The sequence below is a fragment of the Chelmon rostratus genome, chromosome 18, assembly GCF_017976325.1.
Source record: "Chelmon rostratus isolate fCheRos1 chromosome 18, fCheRos1.pri, whole genome shotgun sequence".
NCBI lineage: Eukaryota > Metazoa > Chordata > Actinopteri > Chaetodontiformes > Chaetodontidae > Chelmon > Chelmon rostratus.
The window spans coordinates 18192242-18209652 of NC_055675.1; the positions used below are offsets into that span (position 1 = coordinate 18192242).

A 17411-nucleotide genomic window follows, 5' to 3' on the forward strand; every position below is an offset into this window, starting at 1 on the left:
ATGCTTTACAGCTGTTAAATGACCGGTAAACACGTCAGACAAATCAGTACTTAGATGAGCAATAAAAAAAACAAGTTCTCAGCACTGCAAATCACATCTAAAGAGTATGAATATTATCTATCATCTGTGGAATTTATTCACAGGCTGATTCCAGTATTTTTGGACTGAATATATTTAGATTTGATCATTTTTACAACAAAAGAAAAAAAACACCAGATCACCACCTGAATGTGTATTCTGTTTGTTTCCTGATCATTTCCTGCAGAGAACCATGTAATGTGGTGTTAATTACAGGGACAGAGTTTGAGTTTAGTTCGTTTAGGGACGAAACAAACGGTTAATTATCTTTTTAAAAAGTGAGTTTGGTCTACACAATGTGAGAAAAAGAAATGCCCCAATTTCCTAAAACCAGAGATTATGTGTCATTATCAGCTTGTTTTGTTAGAACAAACACGTTTAACAAGCAGGAATATTTGCTGTTTTAGCTTGAAACGAGCATTTCTAGGTTATAAGCAGCAGTTGGGAACGTCTTTGAAAGAACTGCTCCATTTAAATCAAACTTGCAGAAACTAGCCAGCCAACTCAGTGAATAAACCAGATAATTAAAACACCTTCTTGGGGTCAGCGCTCAGCTGTACAAGGAAACCTTCACCTCAGTATTTCTAAAATTCAGACTCTGTTCCTGCCTAAAGCAGAAAAATCCACCCGTGAAGTGAGGAGACTCAATGTTCACATACTGTAAGTGGGTTGGCTGCTGCTCACAGACGAAAACATCAGCTGGCCCGGTTTTGTCCTCCACAGTTAGAAAACACACCACTGTAAGGGGGAGAATTGTTGCATAATCAGACATAAAAGTACATTATGCCCTCAGTCTCTACTCTGGACACCTGCCTGCATCACTGGAAACCAGAAAAACCTGACGTCTCGCTTTCCTGCTGCACCGCAAACATCCAGTCCTGGAAGCTCTTCTGCAGTCGTGGAAGAGATTTGAGGGAAGATAATGACAACAATGACAAATTCTCGTCTGCCAGTTCAATAAATCACAGGAAGCGTGTTAAAGGATAAAATAGTTTATTTTATAGTCTCATAGTAAAGGTAGGCCTCAACTTGCAAGACAATTGTTGGCAGTATGTACAACATACTTGTAATTTCCATGGAATGGAATCGGACAAACAAAGACCTATTACACTAATTATATCCTCCTAGATGGAAATAAAATGGAAACAATATACATACACACACGTTTCCTAGACACGCAAAATGCTTCCTTTTTTTTTCCTTGGGGGATTCAGCAACATTGATTTTTACCGTGTAAAGCACAACACATCGACAAGGACTTAATTCGCTTCCTTGTACTGCAAAAGACGGGAGCTACCTTTGACATTCAATACCTATTTCATACCCTTAAGGAAAACTACATGTGACAAATTGGCATTTTCCCCATAACTTGTGAGATTACTACAAAATGCATAACATACTTTTGAACTTGAAAACATCCAATCAATGCTTTTTATAATATATAAAACGAGATGCCTAATGTATTCAGCCACCTAAAGTCATTCAACTACTTCAAGCTAAAGGACAAAATACGATACAAGTTTAGGAATATTCTCCTTCAAAACATCAATTTCAACAAAGGAGTCGACTTTTCTTTTCTTTTTTTTTGTCGTCTTGTGTTAACAAACGTGTCAGGCAGAAAACATCTGCGATCCAGTGGGCCTGAGGTGGGTATCACTTTAACATTTGCTTCAAAGCGTCTTCACATTCTTTAGTGGAAAAAGTAAGCTACAAATGATTTTCATATTTTAAAAAGGTAAACTTCTCCAGGACGATTTATCTAGGTGTGTGTGTGTAAATTCTAAACAGGTTTTTATCAAGAATAACAAAATAAACAAAAAAAAAAAAAAGAGAAAATATATAATATAGCAGTGCTTGGAGGAGTACACCTGGCACGCCCTTCTCCCCCCAAAAACAACCCAGGGAGGAGGAGGGGCTTTATTGAGGGTACAAAAAAAGCATCAAGTCCTTTAAGTAGCCAAGCTGCCTCTTTTTGGGTTTTGGATTGTTGACGTTGCTAGAGGGGAAATACCAATGATGGAGAACCAAAGAATAGAGACAGAGAGGGATGGGGGGGGGGGGGGGGGGGGGGGGACCTGAAGCTCTCTTGATGGATTGAAGCAGTCATCTTCCACCCTGCTGACTTCCTCCCTCCTGTTCATTGAGACTGGGTGGGAAGAGAGACGATTGTGGCGGCGGTGTGTGGAGGTTTGAGGGGTCATGAGTCTCCAGAGCGAGCCCACCCAGAGATGGAGGGGAGAGACTGAGGAGGACGGCGAGGGAGGAGGGGGGCGGGTGTTGTTGGCATGAAGGGGGGAGGGGGAGGTGAGCCTCGAGAGCTTTGAAGGCCACGTACCCTCTCGCCCTCCCGTGTGCCCCGCCGCCTCGACCTTGGCCAGGTTTTACCCGCTCAGCTCTCTAAGTGGCCTCCACACGCAGCTTCTTCCTGTTGGGCGGCTCCTCCGCCTCAGACTCCGAGCTGGAGTCGGAACCGCCGTCGAACGCCGACACGGCGCTGCCTTTGGGATTGGTGTACAGGCTGCTGTCAGACGATGAGTAGCTGGCCTGGAGCTGGGCGGAGCCCTTCACCTTTTCCAGAGCGCGGACTGCACCGAAACAAACATAAGCGGAGGATGAAGGTGAAGAAGACCAACAACAGCATTTTAAAGTTATAAACTTAGTGGAGACAAATTCAGGCTGGGGACACATTGCATGACTGAAGAGAATGACGTTATCTTTGAGGAAATGCAGATAACCAGAGAACCGAACAGGAGGAAGACAAGCCGTTAGCCGTGTAGCACCATCTGTTTTTATACAACCCTGCTCTGCGGAGTGGAAAGCAACCTAAATACAGATTTCCTCTTCGTATCCACTTTGCCATAAACAAGAATCAGCAGCACCACCTAAGATGTGCAGTTTCACTGTGCAGTAAAACTGTCTGCTGTAAGTGGACACATAGTACAAAAGCCAGGCCACGTTTCTAGCCGGCCTGTTTCACTAGCATCTTTTACTCAGTGTGTTTTCCTCATGGAGGGTTTCTACTACCATTTTTGTTCTAATGCTCTAATCTGTTATAATCTACTGATGTTCTGGTTGATAAAATAAAATGCAAACACTATTTAAACAATACAATGATGCTAATCTACTTAGCATTCAATAACGACACACCCTGTACGGCTATAACTACCAATGAGGACACTGAGGTCACGTTCTGTTGGGTGGGCGGGCTGCAGTCCTGCACGTGTCTTAACCACGGGTCTCAATGTCGTCGTTTAATGGTGAGAAAATAATCTGTTTAAAGAACACGGTCATCAAATTTTGCTGTCCATTTCAACGGCCGTTTGGTTTGGATTATGGACAATAAACCCCAGGAAAATGTTTGAGAAAACATCAGAGAGAACCTGGTTTATAGAAGCTGGGTTCAGCTCGGAGAGGGGAGCTTAACTTTGGCTTTGCTCGTGTCTGCTGTGGTGGCACAAACGCTTTGATTTTGAGATTAGGACTTCATGTTCTCAAACCATTCATCCACACTCTCTTTTATCTCACTACATCGGCCAACCAAAACAAACATGGCGGCGAGGCGTTTGCATCTCCTCCCTTCTTGCTCTCCACTCTCACTAGCTGCCGCGGGTCAAATCTGATGCGCTCACACTTTTCTGAGGAGGTCCTACAAGTCCAGACTCCTATCAGCAGGCAAAAATGACTCAATCCTCAGAGCTGTACACTGGAAACAGCTGGTCTTCATTCTGAGATGAAGCTCTTGTGGTATACTGAGTCTAAATCTCATGCAGAGTATCCCCAGCCTGCAGAACAGCGTGATGGGAGAGCGCTGAAATACCTTGCTGCTCCAGCAGCGCGTTCTGCCTCTTCAGGTCGTCGATATCCTGCTGGTGCGTGTGGTTTTTTCGCCTCATGTACTGGATGTACTCTGTGGCTTTGTCTAGGATTTGGGCTCGAGACGCCTGTTTGGTAGACTGCTGTTAGTGACACATGCAGAAATTGAAGCAATGACGCAAGTATACAGAATTCTTTTCAGTCACATTTCTGTTAACACAAAAACTTCTGGCCCTGTCACGATGCTACAGTCTGGCCCGGAGGCCGAAACGCCGCTAACCCACACAACTGCAGGAGGCTACGGGGAAATCTGGGACAACGCTGGGTGTTTCTGCACAGCTTGCCTCCTCTTGACCTCTCAAAATCCTCTTGCACTTCAGTCTGACATCCACGGGCGAGGTCACGACCCTGACACATTACTGTCAGAGCGTTCACCTCGATTACAGCGAACAAAAGCACTGCTGACTGCAAAATGTTCAAGCATTACAGACAAATATCAGCTACATCTTTAATTAAAGCAGCTATTTGGTGACTTCATATGAGCAGCAGCATCAGTGGGATCCTTCCTCATTAGGGCTGGGCATCTTATGAATCCAATAGCAGTGCTGATACGATACCCAAGTGATCAATTTCTCAAAGTCTAAATTGAGACATTCTGACTAACAGTCCAAAAAACAAAAGGTATTCAATTTAAAATCACTGAAGACTGAGAAAACCAGGACCAGAACAACTAGACAGGTGAATTATGGGCATTGGAAACGATCAAAAATAATTACATCCAGTGATGCGTTAATCAATTTATCATCTCAGCTCTAGCTTTTCTATTTAATGTGCTTACTGTTTAGACCACCATCTACTACTGGACATGAGACAATATGATGCCCCTCCGACTTTTCTGACACCTCAATTTGAGAAATATAAACATATGATTCCACAAAATCTTTTCTTCAATTAAAAAAAAAAAGACATCAAAGGTTCTGTAGAATGTTGATTCAAGTGAGGAACAGTCTGATCAAAGAATGAGATTAGGAGGGAACCAGATATTCAATGCCAGCTTCCTGGTCTGGCAGTCTTGTAAAGCTACATTTCAGTCTAGCCCAAAAACAGTATTGAGGTTTGGTACCCAGCCCTGATTTTTCTCTACATATTCTGCTTCCTCACAAGAAAAAAAAACGCTGCACGTTGGCCGTAAAACGGAGCTCTAATAGCAGGATGGTCCTGGGAGAGGGGTGGGGGTCGAGCACGGGGGGCAGCTGCGACCGAACACGTCTTACAAATGATCACCAAACATCCCTCACATCATCTCGTACGCCCCCGCCCTCCACGCTGCGTCACAGTCATGAACTGGTCTTTTGGGGGAAAATAAAACAGTGTGCCCAGTTACTGAACCAGCTCCAAACGCTCTCAATGTCATGGATGTCAAAACAGGAAGAGAGCAACAACATTTCCTCATAATAACTTCCTGACGCTGGTCCAAGTATTTAGACTGCATCACTGTCTCGCTGCTGCCAATCTGCACTCTCCCACCATCTGCCCTCCTCCCAGTGCCTTCAACTATTTCACTAACACACACACATTAAACAAGTGAAGACATCTACATCTCTGTGCTCACTAGAATCATTAAAATCACCCCACATGCTAGAAATGCCCTTGAATATCCCTTGAAGTAAAATTCACAAAGAACATAATAAGCAAGAAATATCATACTTAACCTTTTAGCAAACACATGGCAAATACAAGTTCAAAAATGTCTTACATGGGTCGTTATGTGCCTGGAGGGACCTGCAGGCTGAGCTTTACCAACCTTTTCTCCCTGCAGGGCGGGTACCGAGTCCCGGAGGCTGTGAAAGCTGTCTTTGATGTGGTCCCTACGCTTGCGCTCCAGCGCATTGTGGTGTGCCCGTTTGTCTGCCTGCAATGAGAAGAGTCACAAGGCCTTCAGCCTGGCAGCAGAGCAGCGTGGGTAGAGGACAGCGGGTGCCCAAACGTCCCTGGTCAACCTACACGAACCGCTCTGCTGCCAAGTCCCACTCTGCCTTTACAACACCAGTGATTCAGAGTAATCACAACCCAGACGGTGAAGAAGGTGGGACGCTGAGCGAAACATAAATAAAAAAGAATGCAATCATTTGCTGATCCTTTTTGATGCAGCAAAGCGTTTCAAACAAGTTGTGACAGGAGCAACTAAAGACTGGGAAAGTTGTGGAACGCTCCAAAAACACCTGTTTGGATCATTCCACAGGTAAATATTGGTAACAGGTGAAGGCATCATGATTGGGTATGAAAGGAGCATCCTGGAAAGGCTCAGTTGCTCACAAGCGAGGATGGAGCGAGGTTCACCACTTTGTGAACACATGATTGGATAAAGGATGTTCCTGCATGAGCTCAGGAACACTTCAGAAAACTTACTGGTAAAGTTTGTTTGCAAATGATTGCATTCTGTTCTTATTCACATTTTACAGTGTCCAAACTTATCTGGAATAAAGGTTGAACTAACAGTCAAAAAGAAGAAAAACATAAACCCCTACGCAGAGATAGAGACAGATAATCAACTGTCCGACATCACTGATTCATTTTCTGTCGACTGTCAGCACTACAGTCCACCACCCGATAACCTCGTGATAAAAAGTCCAACAAACTGTGTGAAAAAGCTCATTTAAAGTTTTCGCCACTGAAGTTGCCTCCCGAGCCTCCATCCCCCTCCTCCACATGAGCCATTCTGCCCCCTCCCCGCTGCATTTCTGTCCCTCCCTTCTCTGCAGGAGCACACAGGAGTGGTCGTCTTCAGATTCATGACCAGGGTCAAAGTCACGAAACTCGAGTCATTCAGACGGGGTGAGAGGTGGGCGGACGAGGAACAAAGGCCCAGTGAAATGTAGATTTATGAGGGTGCTGGCTTCAGATTCAAGGTTAAGAAGCACAATTCAGTTTGATGGTGTGCAAAACTGTTGTTTGTGTGTAGAGGGACATTTGCCTTCTTCTGTACGCCCTGTGCTTTCAACATAACTCAGCTTTAATCATATCGCAATGAACTCAGCCAAATTCATGGTGAATTTCAGGCTGCTGCGCCACATCAAAACTCATTTCTCACGTCTTTTGCCGGGTTAAAGAGCTGGCTTAATCATAATAACCCAAACATCTCCAGTTCACACACAGAGGCTTGTGCAACAGCTCCGAACAGGCTCCAAATTTCAACCACACAGTTGTATTCAAATTAGACTCTAGAGGCACAAGATGGCTGCCATAATCACATGACCACATCCAGCAGATCGGTTTGCTGCTTGCGGTTCAACCTGTTTGTAGGCCAAACCATCACAGCCTCCAATCACATCTGATTCCAGCCTAATCCAATGTCACCAGGCTGAGTACAACACCCAATCAAAGCCCGCACACCTCAGCAGATCATCCCGCTTCACACACCTCCAAACAAGCCGGACCTGATTTGAATATTTGCGATGAAATAGCTGATGTAGTTGCGGCACGGCCCCAGGCGGGAGGGAGACGAGGTACAAGTCACATGACCTTGCATCATCTGACTCATTTTGTCCACAGCTTTCAGCAAAAGCCAAAGTGGCCACAAGTGAGACACCACGCAGGTCAAGACAAGCCCTCGGCGTGTCATATGTTTGGTGGGAGGAAGGACTTGTAAAGTGTGAGTCAGCTACCAACATCTGTAACAAATACAAGCTATTAGCTAGCAATTTAATGCTAGAAAAACAGGAACTGTACTATAAATGTCACACATATGAAACTGTAACTAAAACCCCTTTATCAAAATTCACTGCATATTAATCACAATAACCCGACTTGTGACGAGTCTGGCCGGCATGGCGACAGCTGCGCCCGCGGCCTGTTGCACAAGAGCCACGACCCATCCAGGAGAGACAAATCCACCAGGACCGTGTGCCTCATCGGATCACACACAGAGAGCCACCGCGAGGCGAGACTCCACTCCCTACGTTAGCCCTGGCATACACAAACATGTGACTGGTCCGGATGGCATGCGCAATTACAAGTCCAGCAGCCGTTTTTATATGCGTGGTTTCAGCGAATCGTTGCGAGTGCAACTGAGACTGCAGACACTGAACTGTAATATAATCCAGAATAGAGTTCAGACTTTGCTCCTATTGAGAATAATCATACTTATATAACTTCCTGTGTTCTTCATCCTGTGCCATGCTTCAATTCCAAACACCTTGTTTGTGTTGATGCTTTTAAGAAAACTAAGACTTATATCTAACTCTTAAAAAACAAACTTCTTTCATCAGATAAGAGGCTTCATGTCATTAATGTTTGAATGTTAATTAAGATCCAAAAAAATGCATTCAAGCAGTACTCTCTGGAGCTGCTCCATATACAACTACTCTGCAATTATGGACATCAAGTGCCTGGGTGATTAAAATTAACACGATGTCATTGGTTATTTCTACGTAACACTCTCTATTAAGCTGCATGAAATCTAATCACTCAATTATCTGGAATAAAATGATCCTACAAAGATAGAACTGCTTGACATCTTCAATTTTGTTTTTACAGAATTCAGCTATTTCTGCTCTCTCTAACAGCCTGTAATCAGTGAAATACTGTAATCCCATTACAAGGTTTTCTGCAGCCTTTTACAGTGGAGGCGGCCCACATTTATGTAGCTTATATGAAATAAAACATTTTCAGAGAAGAGAGCAGATGTTTTGTTTCACACACTGAATGCCACATGGCTGTTTAGTCCATCATCCACGACTAGATGGATCACAAGATGAGATGCATCAGGATGTGGGTGTTTTACCAGCTTCCTTTACATTTTTTATTTAAATGGGGTTGTTTAAAGAACGAGTTTGTCATTTTATACCAATACATGTTATGATAAAGTTAACCTTCTGGAAAAATCGATTTAAATGCTGTTGAACAGATCAAATACCCAGTCAGGAATGTCTGTTTTTGGCAAATCCAACAAGATAGCTACCTGATTAAACAAAGTACTTCAAGAAATACTTATGAGTGATTTGCCACATTGTGTACAATGGTCTGATACACCCTGAGAAGTAAAGGGATTGATACGGCAGCATAAACAAACAACACTCGGAATAAGATATTGTACATAAATATATTCCAGAAAGGTGGAGCAAAATTTTATTGCATGAGAATTTAATGAGCATCTCATTTGGGGATGAGGAACAGACTGAGCTACATGACATCTAAATGACGACGGCTATCGACCTACACTATGAAGGTTCACTGATATTAATCTACATTTAAGTGTAGCGACTGTACTCAGATATGTTCTTGTGCCTTAATGGCTAGTTTGTAAGTGCTATCTGAGTTGTTAAGCACATCAGGCACCACGAAAAACAGGTGTCCAATTACCTACGTGCAGCCATTATCAGTTCATCATAAAACCGATACCTTTCGCTGGCTGCCTAGGAGGGCACACCAGCTGAGCTACTCCCTCCATTCTATTCATACCTGACCGCGACACATTACATAACTGCTCCAGGTGCCGAGTGGAAGAGCTGGTAGCTGCCGCTTGTTGGCTACTGATGAGCCATCTCACGTTCTCTGCATGAAAGCCTACACGTCCGTCAGGATGGTGGACTACGTGGAAAACCTTCTTGCACTAATAACAGTGGAAGCACTAACAAAACAGAAGCTCCAGAAAGTGGTCTACGCAATGTCAGCAAAGAGTTAAAAAATGTCCATCACAAGTTCTTGTCTTGTTAACCAAAACCCAAAGATATGTAATCTACGATGATATCAGAGAAAAGCAGCCAAACCTCACATTTGAGAATCTAAACCCGAGAATTTTTGAAAAAAAAAAAAAAAAAAACTAAATTGCAATTTTAACCTGATGCCTGCAATTTTTCTGTTAATCGACTATTTGTTTTAGCTCTATATTCAAGTCTAACATGTAACATAATGACACTACAAGTCAAGTCTTTGGTGCTCAATTTGTGACTTGACAGTCAGTCTCTTATCTCACAAATAAGGCATATCTGCAGACAACAGACTCACTATCTAGGTTTGGAAACCTATTGAAAGTCTGCACAGTCACCCACCATTAGTTAAAGATTTAAGATTGTATTTCTATGCCTGTACGATCTGCATAATACATTGTTTTTGGATGAGAATAGCAACCTGAAAATGTGCATTTTTGAAATTGCAAGAGCTGCAATTTCAGTTATAAGTTGCATAATTGACGATGTCTTAACAAGCTGCAACAAGCGAGGGTTGAAGCTGGCTGCAATTAGATACGTCCTCAACTTGTCCCCGGGTGTCCCCATGTGCAGACTTGAAGTCCACATTCCCATTCGCTCAGAACAAGATATGCACAGATGGAAGCAACCGTCTTGACTCTGAGGGGCACAAACAGCTATCAGGACATACATATTTATGCTTATAGCTTGGGTAATCAAATTAGATAATACTAAGTGAACTGAAATCAGGTTTGAGTTTCTCATGTGGCTCTGCAATTGATCGCATAACTGCATTGAGGAAAAAGTGACCGTGATCAAGAGAGAACGAGCTGAGGTCCGTTGGGGGGCAAAAGCTTATTATCACTAATGCATGCTCTAAAATTTAACACTAATGTTTCCTTAATGCCTTCATGCATGAAAATTCTGGTTAAATTCTGACTGGAGGTTAATACGTCGTGCTGTGCAGCCCCGTGCATCAACCAAGTCGTGCAGGGTGTTTTTCTCGCCGGTATGCGATGCAGCTATACGTCATTCATTTAGGCTGCCAGCCCTTTAGTGGCCTGTAGAGAGAAGATGGCTCTAATCACCGGCTGCAACACCGGAAAACATCCCGCAGCACCCCTTCCTGACACGAAGGCTTGTCCGAGATGCAGGCGCGGCTCCACACATGCAACAGCCCCATGCCTTATTTCCCCTGCACGACCGTGAATGCGGCGCAAATGTAAACTCTCGTTCCCGACGTGACCTAGATGTACAATTTGCAAACCTGATCACGAGCGGAATCCCCGCGGTGAGGGACGCACCGCCGGGGAGAACGGCTCGGAACGGCTGACCGGCTGGCACCGAGCACAGAAAGCTTTTATATCAACCGGGGAAAATAATAAACATGCAACAAAAAAAGCCATTGTAGCGGGATAAAGCTTTGGTCTAAATATAGATGTTGTGTCACCGTCTCCCTATGGCCGCGTACACACAGGATGGGGGATACCCTGCAGTGCACTGCTAACGCTGATGCCGAGGAGGAACAATCGCAGCACTATTAGAAACGCACTCTCGTTCAATGCTACAGAAAATGACGGGAAACCGCCGCACACAAATATCAGTTAAAAACATGACTGCAGCTGTCCCACAAGGCAGACAGCAGCACTTTCACATTCTCTTTGAAATAACCTCCACAGTTTAACCTTACCGATCGATTAAATACCAAAAACAGAAGCAGGGTGTGATGGATAAATAAACTTTCCAACAACAGTGAAACAATTTTTCGACATTGGACAAACCCCCCCAGCATTACGCACCACAGAGTGATATCTCGGTGAGTCTTCCTGCAAAGAAACAGAACAAAAAGTACAATTGTAGCCATAACTGTTCAGCAAATCTTACTGTTTCGCTGAGGTGACTAGAAAGTAAAATAATTTAGAAGATTAGCAAAGCTCTGGAGCAAGAAAGGCTAGTGTTGCGTATCAATTGACAGGAATCCCGACAAGAAATACTTATCAGACAGAAAAGCAAAACTAGCCAGCTTATTGGTAGCTAACGCTAGCTGAGCAGCTAGTTCAGCTAAATCGCCAGCTAGCAAAATAATATCCTTAAAAAGCGAAAAGTGCCAATACTCACGTCACTATCGACTTCGATATCATCGTTATCGCTCATTCTTCGATAAAATAGTCTAGTTTAAAGGGACGCGTGGCTAAAAAAACAACATGAATCAGTTTAGCACCAAGCGGCGCACCGACAGACAGGCAGCTAAATGCTCACGTTCTGTTTGGACAGGACCGAGGTGGACTCTACCGTCTCCACGTGACTCCACCACACTCACACACAGCTACCGCTGCGCAGCACGCATGCGCAATGTCCCGGGACACATGGGAATTGTAGTTGCTCAGGTAGTTTTCCGTGTATTATTCAAAGAAACTGTGATTGTTAAAGGATAATTAGTGTAGACAAATTTTAAAAACTGAAATCTTCCAGATTATGAGCCGTGTAAACATTAGTTAGTTGGCTGAGTATCATTAAAAATAGGAAGCATTGTCTGTTGGTAAACTACAATCTCCAGAAGCCGTTTAGCATACTCGCGACGTTACAGTGGCTTTCTCTTCAGACGCATTATGGGAATTGTAGTTGGAGTCACAGTTGTATGTCACAGGAGCTAAACGGGGCCATGGCTGAGACACGTGGATTTTAAGAACACACACAGGAAACACACACGTACACGCACGCACACACACACGCACACGCACAGGTCCAGTTACAACAGTGTACAAATATGCACTAATCAGGCGATTGCTTCTTTTAATCAGTTAAAATGCAGCCCTGTTTACGAGAATTTCCTTTTCTTTTTTGTTTATATTGTTGTTTCTTTTTCACTCACACTCTAAATCCATATAAATGTACTTCTTTAATAACATTTGTTGCGCTGTCAATTAACTGATAAATTCAGTAAAAGAAAGTTTATTTGCAAATAATTTGATAATTGATTAATCATGGATCAGGAATTAGGACTTGATCAAGCGAAATGGCAAAAATGCATTAGTTCCAACTACTAAAATATGAAAATTTTATGGCTTTCTTAGTCGTCTATGATAATAAACTGAAAAATTTTGGATTTTGGACTGCTCGCTGAACAAAACAAACACTCTGGGATGTTTTTATTTAAATTTAAATTTTTCACTATTTACTAATGTTCCATTGACAAAACAATTAATACAGAAAGTTATCACAAATTTATTGCTGGTTGTAGCCCTAAAAAACTGACATCCAGCCATTATGATGCAGAATTCACAAGCCATTTTCGACAACACATACCTTTAAGATTATCTATACACATGTAATGGTGGGAAAAAAATGTGTTATGTCGTGTGGGGGCTGGTCTCTGGACAAATTGCATATAATCTGCTCTGGTGCTTCCTTTTTCACAAAATTGTGCTGTACATAAGGAGCTTACACTGTGGATTATATTGCACTGCAACAGTGGGTCAGCGGATGTGTAAAAAAACAAGCTGGTAGAAGCTTCATCCATTCCCCCAGCAGGTCAAGAGGCCACAGCAGCTGCAGGCGACACCCTGCCCTCCATCGCCTCCCCTGCAGACTCAGGCCTTTAGACCTGCGCTGACCTTGATCCTGCTGTCTTTCACTCCACCTTCTAGCCTGGCGGCATCACCCCCCTCTCTGTCTTCCTTCTATATCGTGTCCTCTTGCCAATTTAACCCCCATATACAATTTTAAAGAATCATTCTGCATGTCCCGCAGCGGCAGAGCCAAACAGGGTCACCCAGGAATATCGCGCGTAACAGTATAGCCTATGTAAAGGATGACAACAGAATAAGGCCAGCCTTTAATAATGCATCCGCGACAGCGAAGCCTCTCCGTCTTCATGCATGACGGCAAGAAAGCATCTAGCTATATTTTTGCACCACAATCGCATTTAAATTACCTCTAGGGATGTGTAATAATACAGAAAAAAATATGATAATGAGGCAGAGCTCAACCGAGAGTTTTCACCTCTGCCTTCTTGCCACACCCTTGATGCTGTTTCTCCCCAGGCCTGAGCTGAGTTATGAAGTGTTTTAGCACCATTTCAGCCATAATATTCAGACTGCAAGGAGCTCAGAAATTGATTAGCCATGGCTGCAGCTGGAGGGGGGAAAAGTAGTAAAAATCCAGGTATGTGAAGCACTGGGCTGCAATTATAGCCAGAGAGGCTGATCAGTCCAGGCAGAGCCTCCCTCCCCTCCCCCTATGTCCTTGCAGGACCGGCCTGTTAGACCATTAAAATGCCCTCCTTTTGTCCCCTTCCAGCATATTGCACACTACACTGGAAGGCTCCCAGTATGCAGTCACCATAAGAGTTTTTTTTTGTTCTTGCCATTCATTGTCAGTGCATGACTTATGAAAGGGAGGGGAGGGGGTGCACTGTCAGATACCATCAGATTAAGGGTAGAGTGGTTTCTCTCTCCACATAAAGCGTCCTGAATGAGCATAATTTACTTTCAAATGCGTAAATGTGCAGCAGTAACATTTGAAAACACATGATGTCTTCCAGCAGTAGAAGAATTTACACTGATGTAACATACAGGTGGTTAATATCTGTTTGCTGTCACAAACCTTATTTTGCCTGGTATAACAACAGGATTCAATAAGGTGTAAACTATAAGATATAATCTATATATTTACAGTAGCAGTAACAGTGCAACACTGCTGGACTTGTTTACTCAGCTAGTCTTCACTCTATTGTTGCAGCGGAGGAAGACAAACTCAGGGTTTATTGACTTATTTCCACATTTCACTTCCTGATTCATTGTGATTATTCATCAAAAAGTCAATCAGAATGTAGTCAGTGTTGTATTTCCACTATACGTCCCTTTGAGAGATGAACTGCAAGTGGTGGTGACATTTTTTCAGCTGATGTCGATCACTGGCCCACCTCCCTCACAACACTCCTCCTGCCTCCTACATCCTGTCAGTCTCGTTGCATGGAGGCACGTTCTCCTCCAAACTTCCACTTCCACATCCTTCAGCCATGTCAGTTTCTTTGTCTTTGCAGGACATACATGACCTTTGTTTGTTTTGCTGGATTTGCTGGATTTACCTCTATCTTTACTATGTCCCATGTAGAATGCATGAAATAGGAGCGTCTCTAGGGCTTGCACAGGGCTACATACATGCACGAGGAATTTCTTTTGCAGGGGAGGGTTTGTGGCCTTGTCAGCAACAGCATAACTGCAAATTAAAGCTATCAGGAAACTCGGGAACAAGGGCAACAATCTGTGAACTGTATGCAATTCGTGATCATGTGCAGAGTTTGTAGCTCATCTGCTCGCTGGCCAGAACGATGTCACCATTGAGCCTCATGACAACATCGCAAGTTTACCGAGTAGTAAAGCAACACTGTAGACTCTAATGAGCAAGCTGTCCATTTGTGTTTCTTATGCTGACATCCAGCAATATCCAAGGCCCTTTTTGGTAGCAAATGTCCCCTTTGAGTGCAGCATTTCATCACTAAATGTGTGTGTAAATAGTAGCCCTAAAACAAGCATTTAAGCCTTCCCTAATGAAAAACTTCATGAAAATTGAAAATGCCTGCAAGTCTTAAGATTCTGATGTTGCTTTGTTAGACTAAGAAAATTTTTGTTTGGCATTTGCCTTATTATAATGTTCCAACATTCAAAATGAAGCTGTCGCAGTTTAAACAAAGACAAACACGAGTTTGAGGAGAAAGACGCAACAGAAAGACTTCAGAGAGCTTTGACGAGAGTTCACAGGATCTTTCTCCTCAAAAATTTCTCGCAGATGTCCCCTCTTCCAGACACAGACATACCCGAGAGAGGGCTCTTTAGTGTCTTTAAAAAATATCTCGCTTCAAACGTTTCTGGTGGATTCTGAGAAACAAACAGTGAAACAAGGAGAAAACAAGAAAAAAGATTCCAAAATGAAGCTCTTGCTCATCATTTGAGGCCCCTTTAAAAGGAGCGAGGAGTCAGTAAAACAGGTCTTGCACAAATTGTTTATCACCGCAAACATAAGACGTCCTTGAGTTTACAGTCGTAAATGTGCACAAAATATTAGGCTGATGTGTCTGGTAGTCTGTGAGATAAGTGGGCCTGTACGCCTGGTGGAGAAAAGGTGGTGACAAAATTAAAAAAGAGACGTTCCAGGCCCCAATCGTGTCCTTAATTTGAGAAGATTTATTTAAATCTGAGGAGTTCTCCTGCTCTCATGTGTCTGCTAGGCTGCAGAGGTCAGCTGTGCACTAGGTGGCACCTCTGCACAACCGATCAGCTTCATGTGTCATTTGTGACTGACAAAAAAAGAGAGTGACAACACAGAAGGAGTAGATTTTGTCTGAGAGAGAAGAGGAGAAGAAGCTTTGACAGGTAACTGAATATATGAAATACAGCTGCAAACATTTTTACACTTGTTTTTTTTCCTGTGGTATCCACTCAGGGGGTTTCCTCTATTTTGCAAAAACAGACCTGCAGGAATAGGTGTGCAATTCTCACCTTCAGGACAGTCAACAATACAAGTGTTGCTTTTTTAGAAGTACAGAACAGATGTGAGAAATCCTGCTGGAGGTGATTTGTCTGCACACAGCGTGTAAGCACGCCGGTAAGGAGGATGCGCTCGTCAGCTCTGGAGTTACAGGTTCACTAAGCAGAGCGAGGTTTGGAAAAGGCTATATGCTGTTTTCCTTAATCTTTGACAGATCAGCCAGATTTAAGTGACTTGCTGCAGAAATGCATGCAAGTACAGCGTCAATCAAATGTTGTGTCTGAAGACCTTTGTGGTTTTGGTTTGAATCACTGATATTGTAAATAGAAGAGAGGACGAGATTTGCTGTAACTATTGGATAGATATATAACTTCATGGCATGTTTTAACAGCATTTAGGACCCAACTGAAGACTAAAGGTGATCCAACAGGTAGACTCAGGAGCAGGTGGACACGCAGGTATCAAGGAGGGAGGTAAGAATCAGAAGAGACAGACCTCCAGAGTCAGAGTGCTACCATGTTGCATAATGGTTGATTCGACGAATGCCATGTGGAGACCCTTTGTGTCTGCTGAAAGTGCTTCTCCTTGGCGAGGCGTCTGACATCAGATGGTAGTGATGATGATGATGGTGCTCGCAGCTGGTTTCACAGGCTCGGGTCAGTCAGGCTTGAGCAGAGCTGAGTCTTTGCGAGAGTCAGTTCTGAGCAGAGCCGCTCGCAGTCACAGGTCGTCGCTTTACAGAACAATGACTTCCTGCTGTAAGTTAGGTCAGGTAAATCAGCCGGCTACACATTAAACAACATATATGCTCACTTCCTTTTTGTTTACCTTTCAAGTCCTGAAACCTCTCATTAAACACCTGAGGGAGTACTCACACACAGGTGTCACAGCAGGGCTTTGCCGACGGCAGACATTGTTCAGGTTCAAAAGGATCAGGATGCTTCATTTTTGAATATGTAATCTCCCAAATGCCATACCGACATCCCAGCATATGCCCTTTATATATATATATATCTATTTACCTTTATCTATTTCCTATGCACCCTCACAGTTTAGGGTTTGTCTTCTGGCTGCTGAACTCTTATTTGATCATACAATCGCGAAGAGACAAAGAAACATTTCATGACATTAAAGCCATCCGGGTTACATCTGTGGACTCATTTCAAGCCTACAATCATCACACTTGTGCCTTCTCGTGTTTCAGCATCACGACTCAGCGCGAGCCACTCCAGCACGGAAGGCGCCATGAACGCCGCAGTGGGTCTGTTCTCTGATCCGGATTTGTGGCTCGATGAGAGCCTCTTGTTCAACGGGACAGCTGCTAACAGCACCTCTACCTACTCG

The 17411-nt window shown here is 43.5% G+C and overlaps 1 protein-coding gene across 7 annotated transcripts; it reads right to left on the reverse strand.

Annotated features, from left to right (window-relative positions):
- Positions 1-1247: 1247 nt before the first annotated feature.
- max (myc associated factor X) lies at positions 1248-11854 on the reverse strand. Of its 7 annotated transcripts, none has more exons than XM_041958262.1 (5): positions 11697-11854; positions 11378-11404; positions 5696-5803; positions 3896-4019; positions 1248-2663 (listed from the first exon to the last, which is right to left on the reverse strand). In XM_041958262.1, exons 1-5 carry the CDS (start codon positions 11730-11732, stop codon positions 2476-2478), a joined length of 483 nt encoding a protein of 160 aa, XP_041814196.1. In that variant the 5' UTR covers positions 11733-11854; the 3' UTR covers positions 1248-2475. The 7 variants fall into 7 exon arrangements, with proteins under 7 accessions (XP_041814196.1, XP_041814195.1, XP_041814193.1 ...); XM_041958261.1 differs by having other exon boundaries at positions 3896-4034; XM_041958259.1 differs by having other exon boundaries at positions 5648-5803.
- Between the last annotated feature and the right edge of the window lie 5557 nt (positions 11855-17411).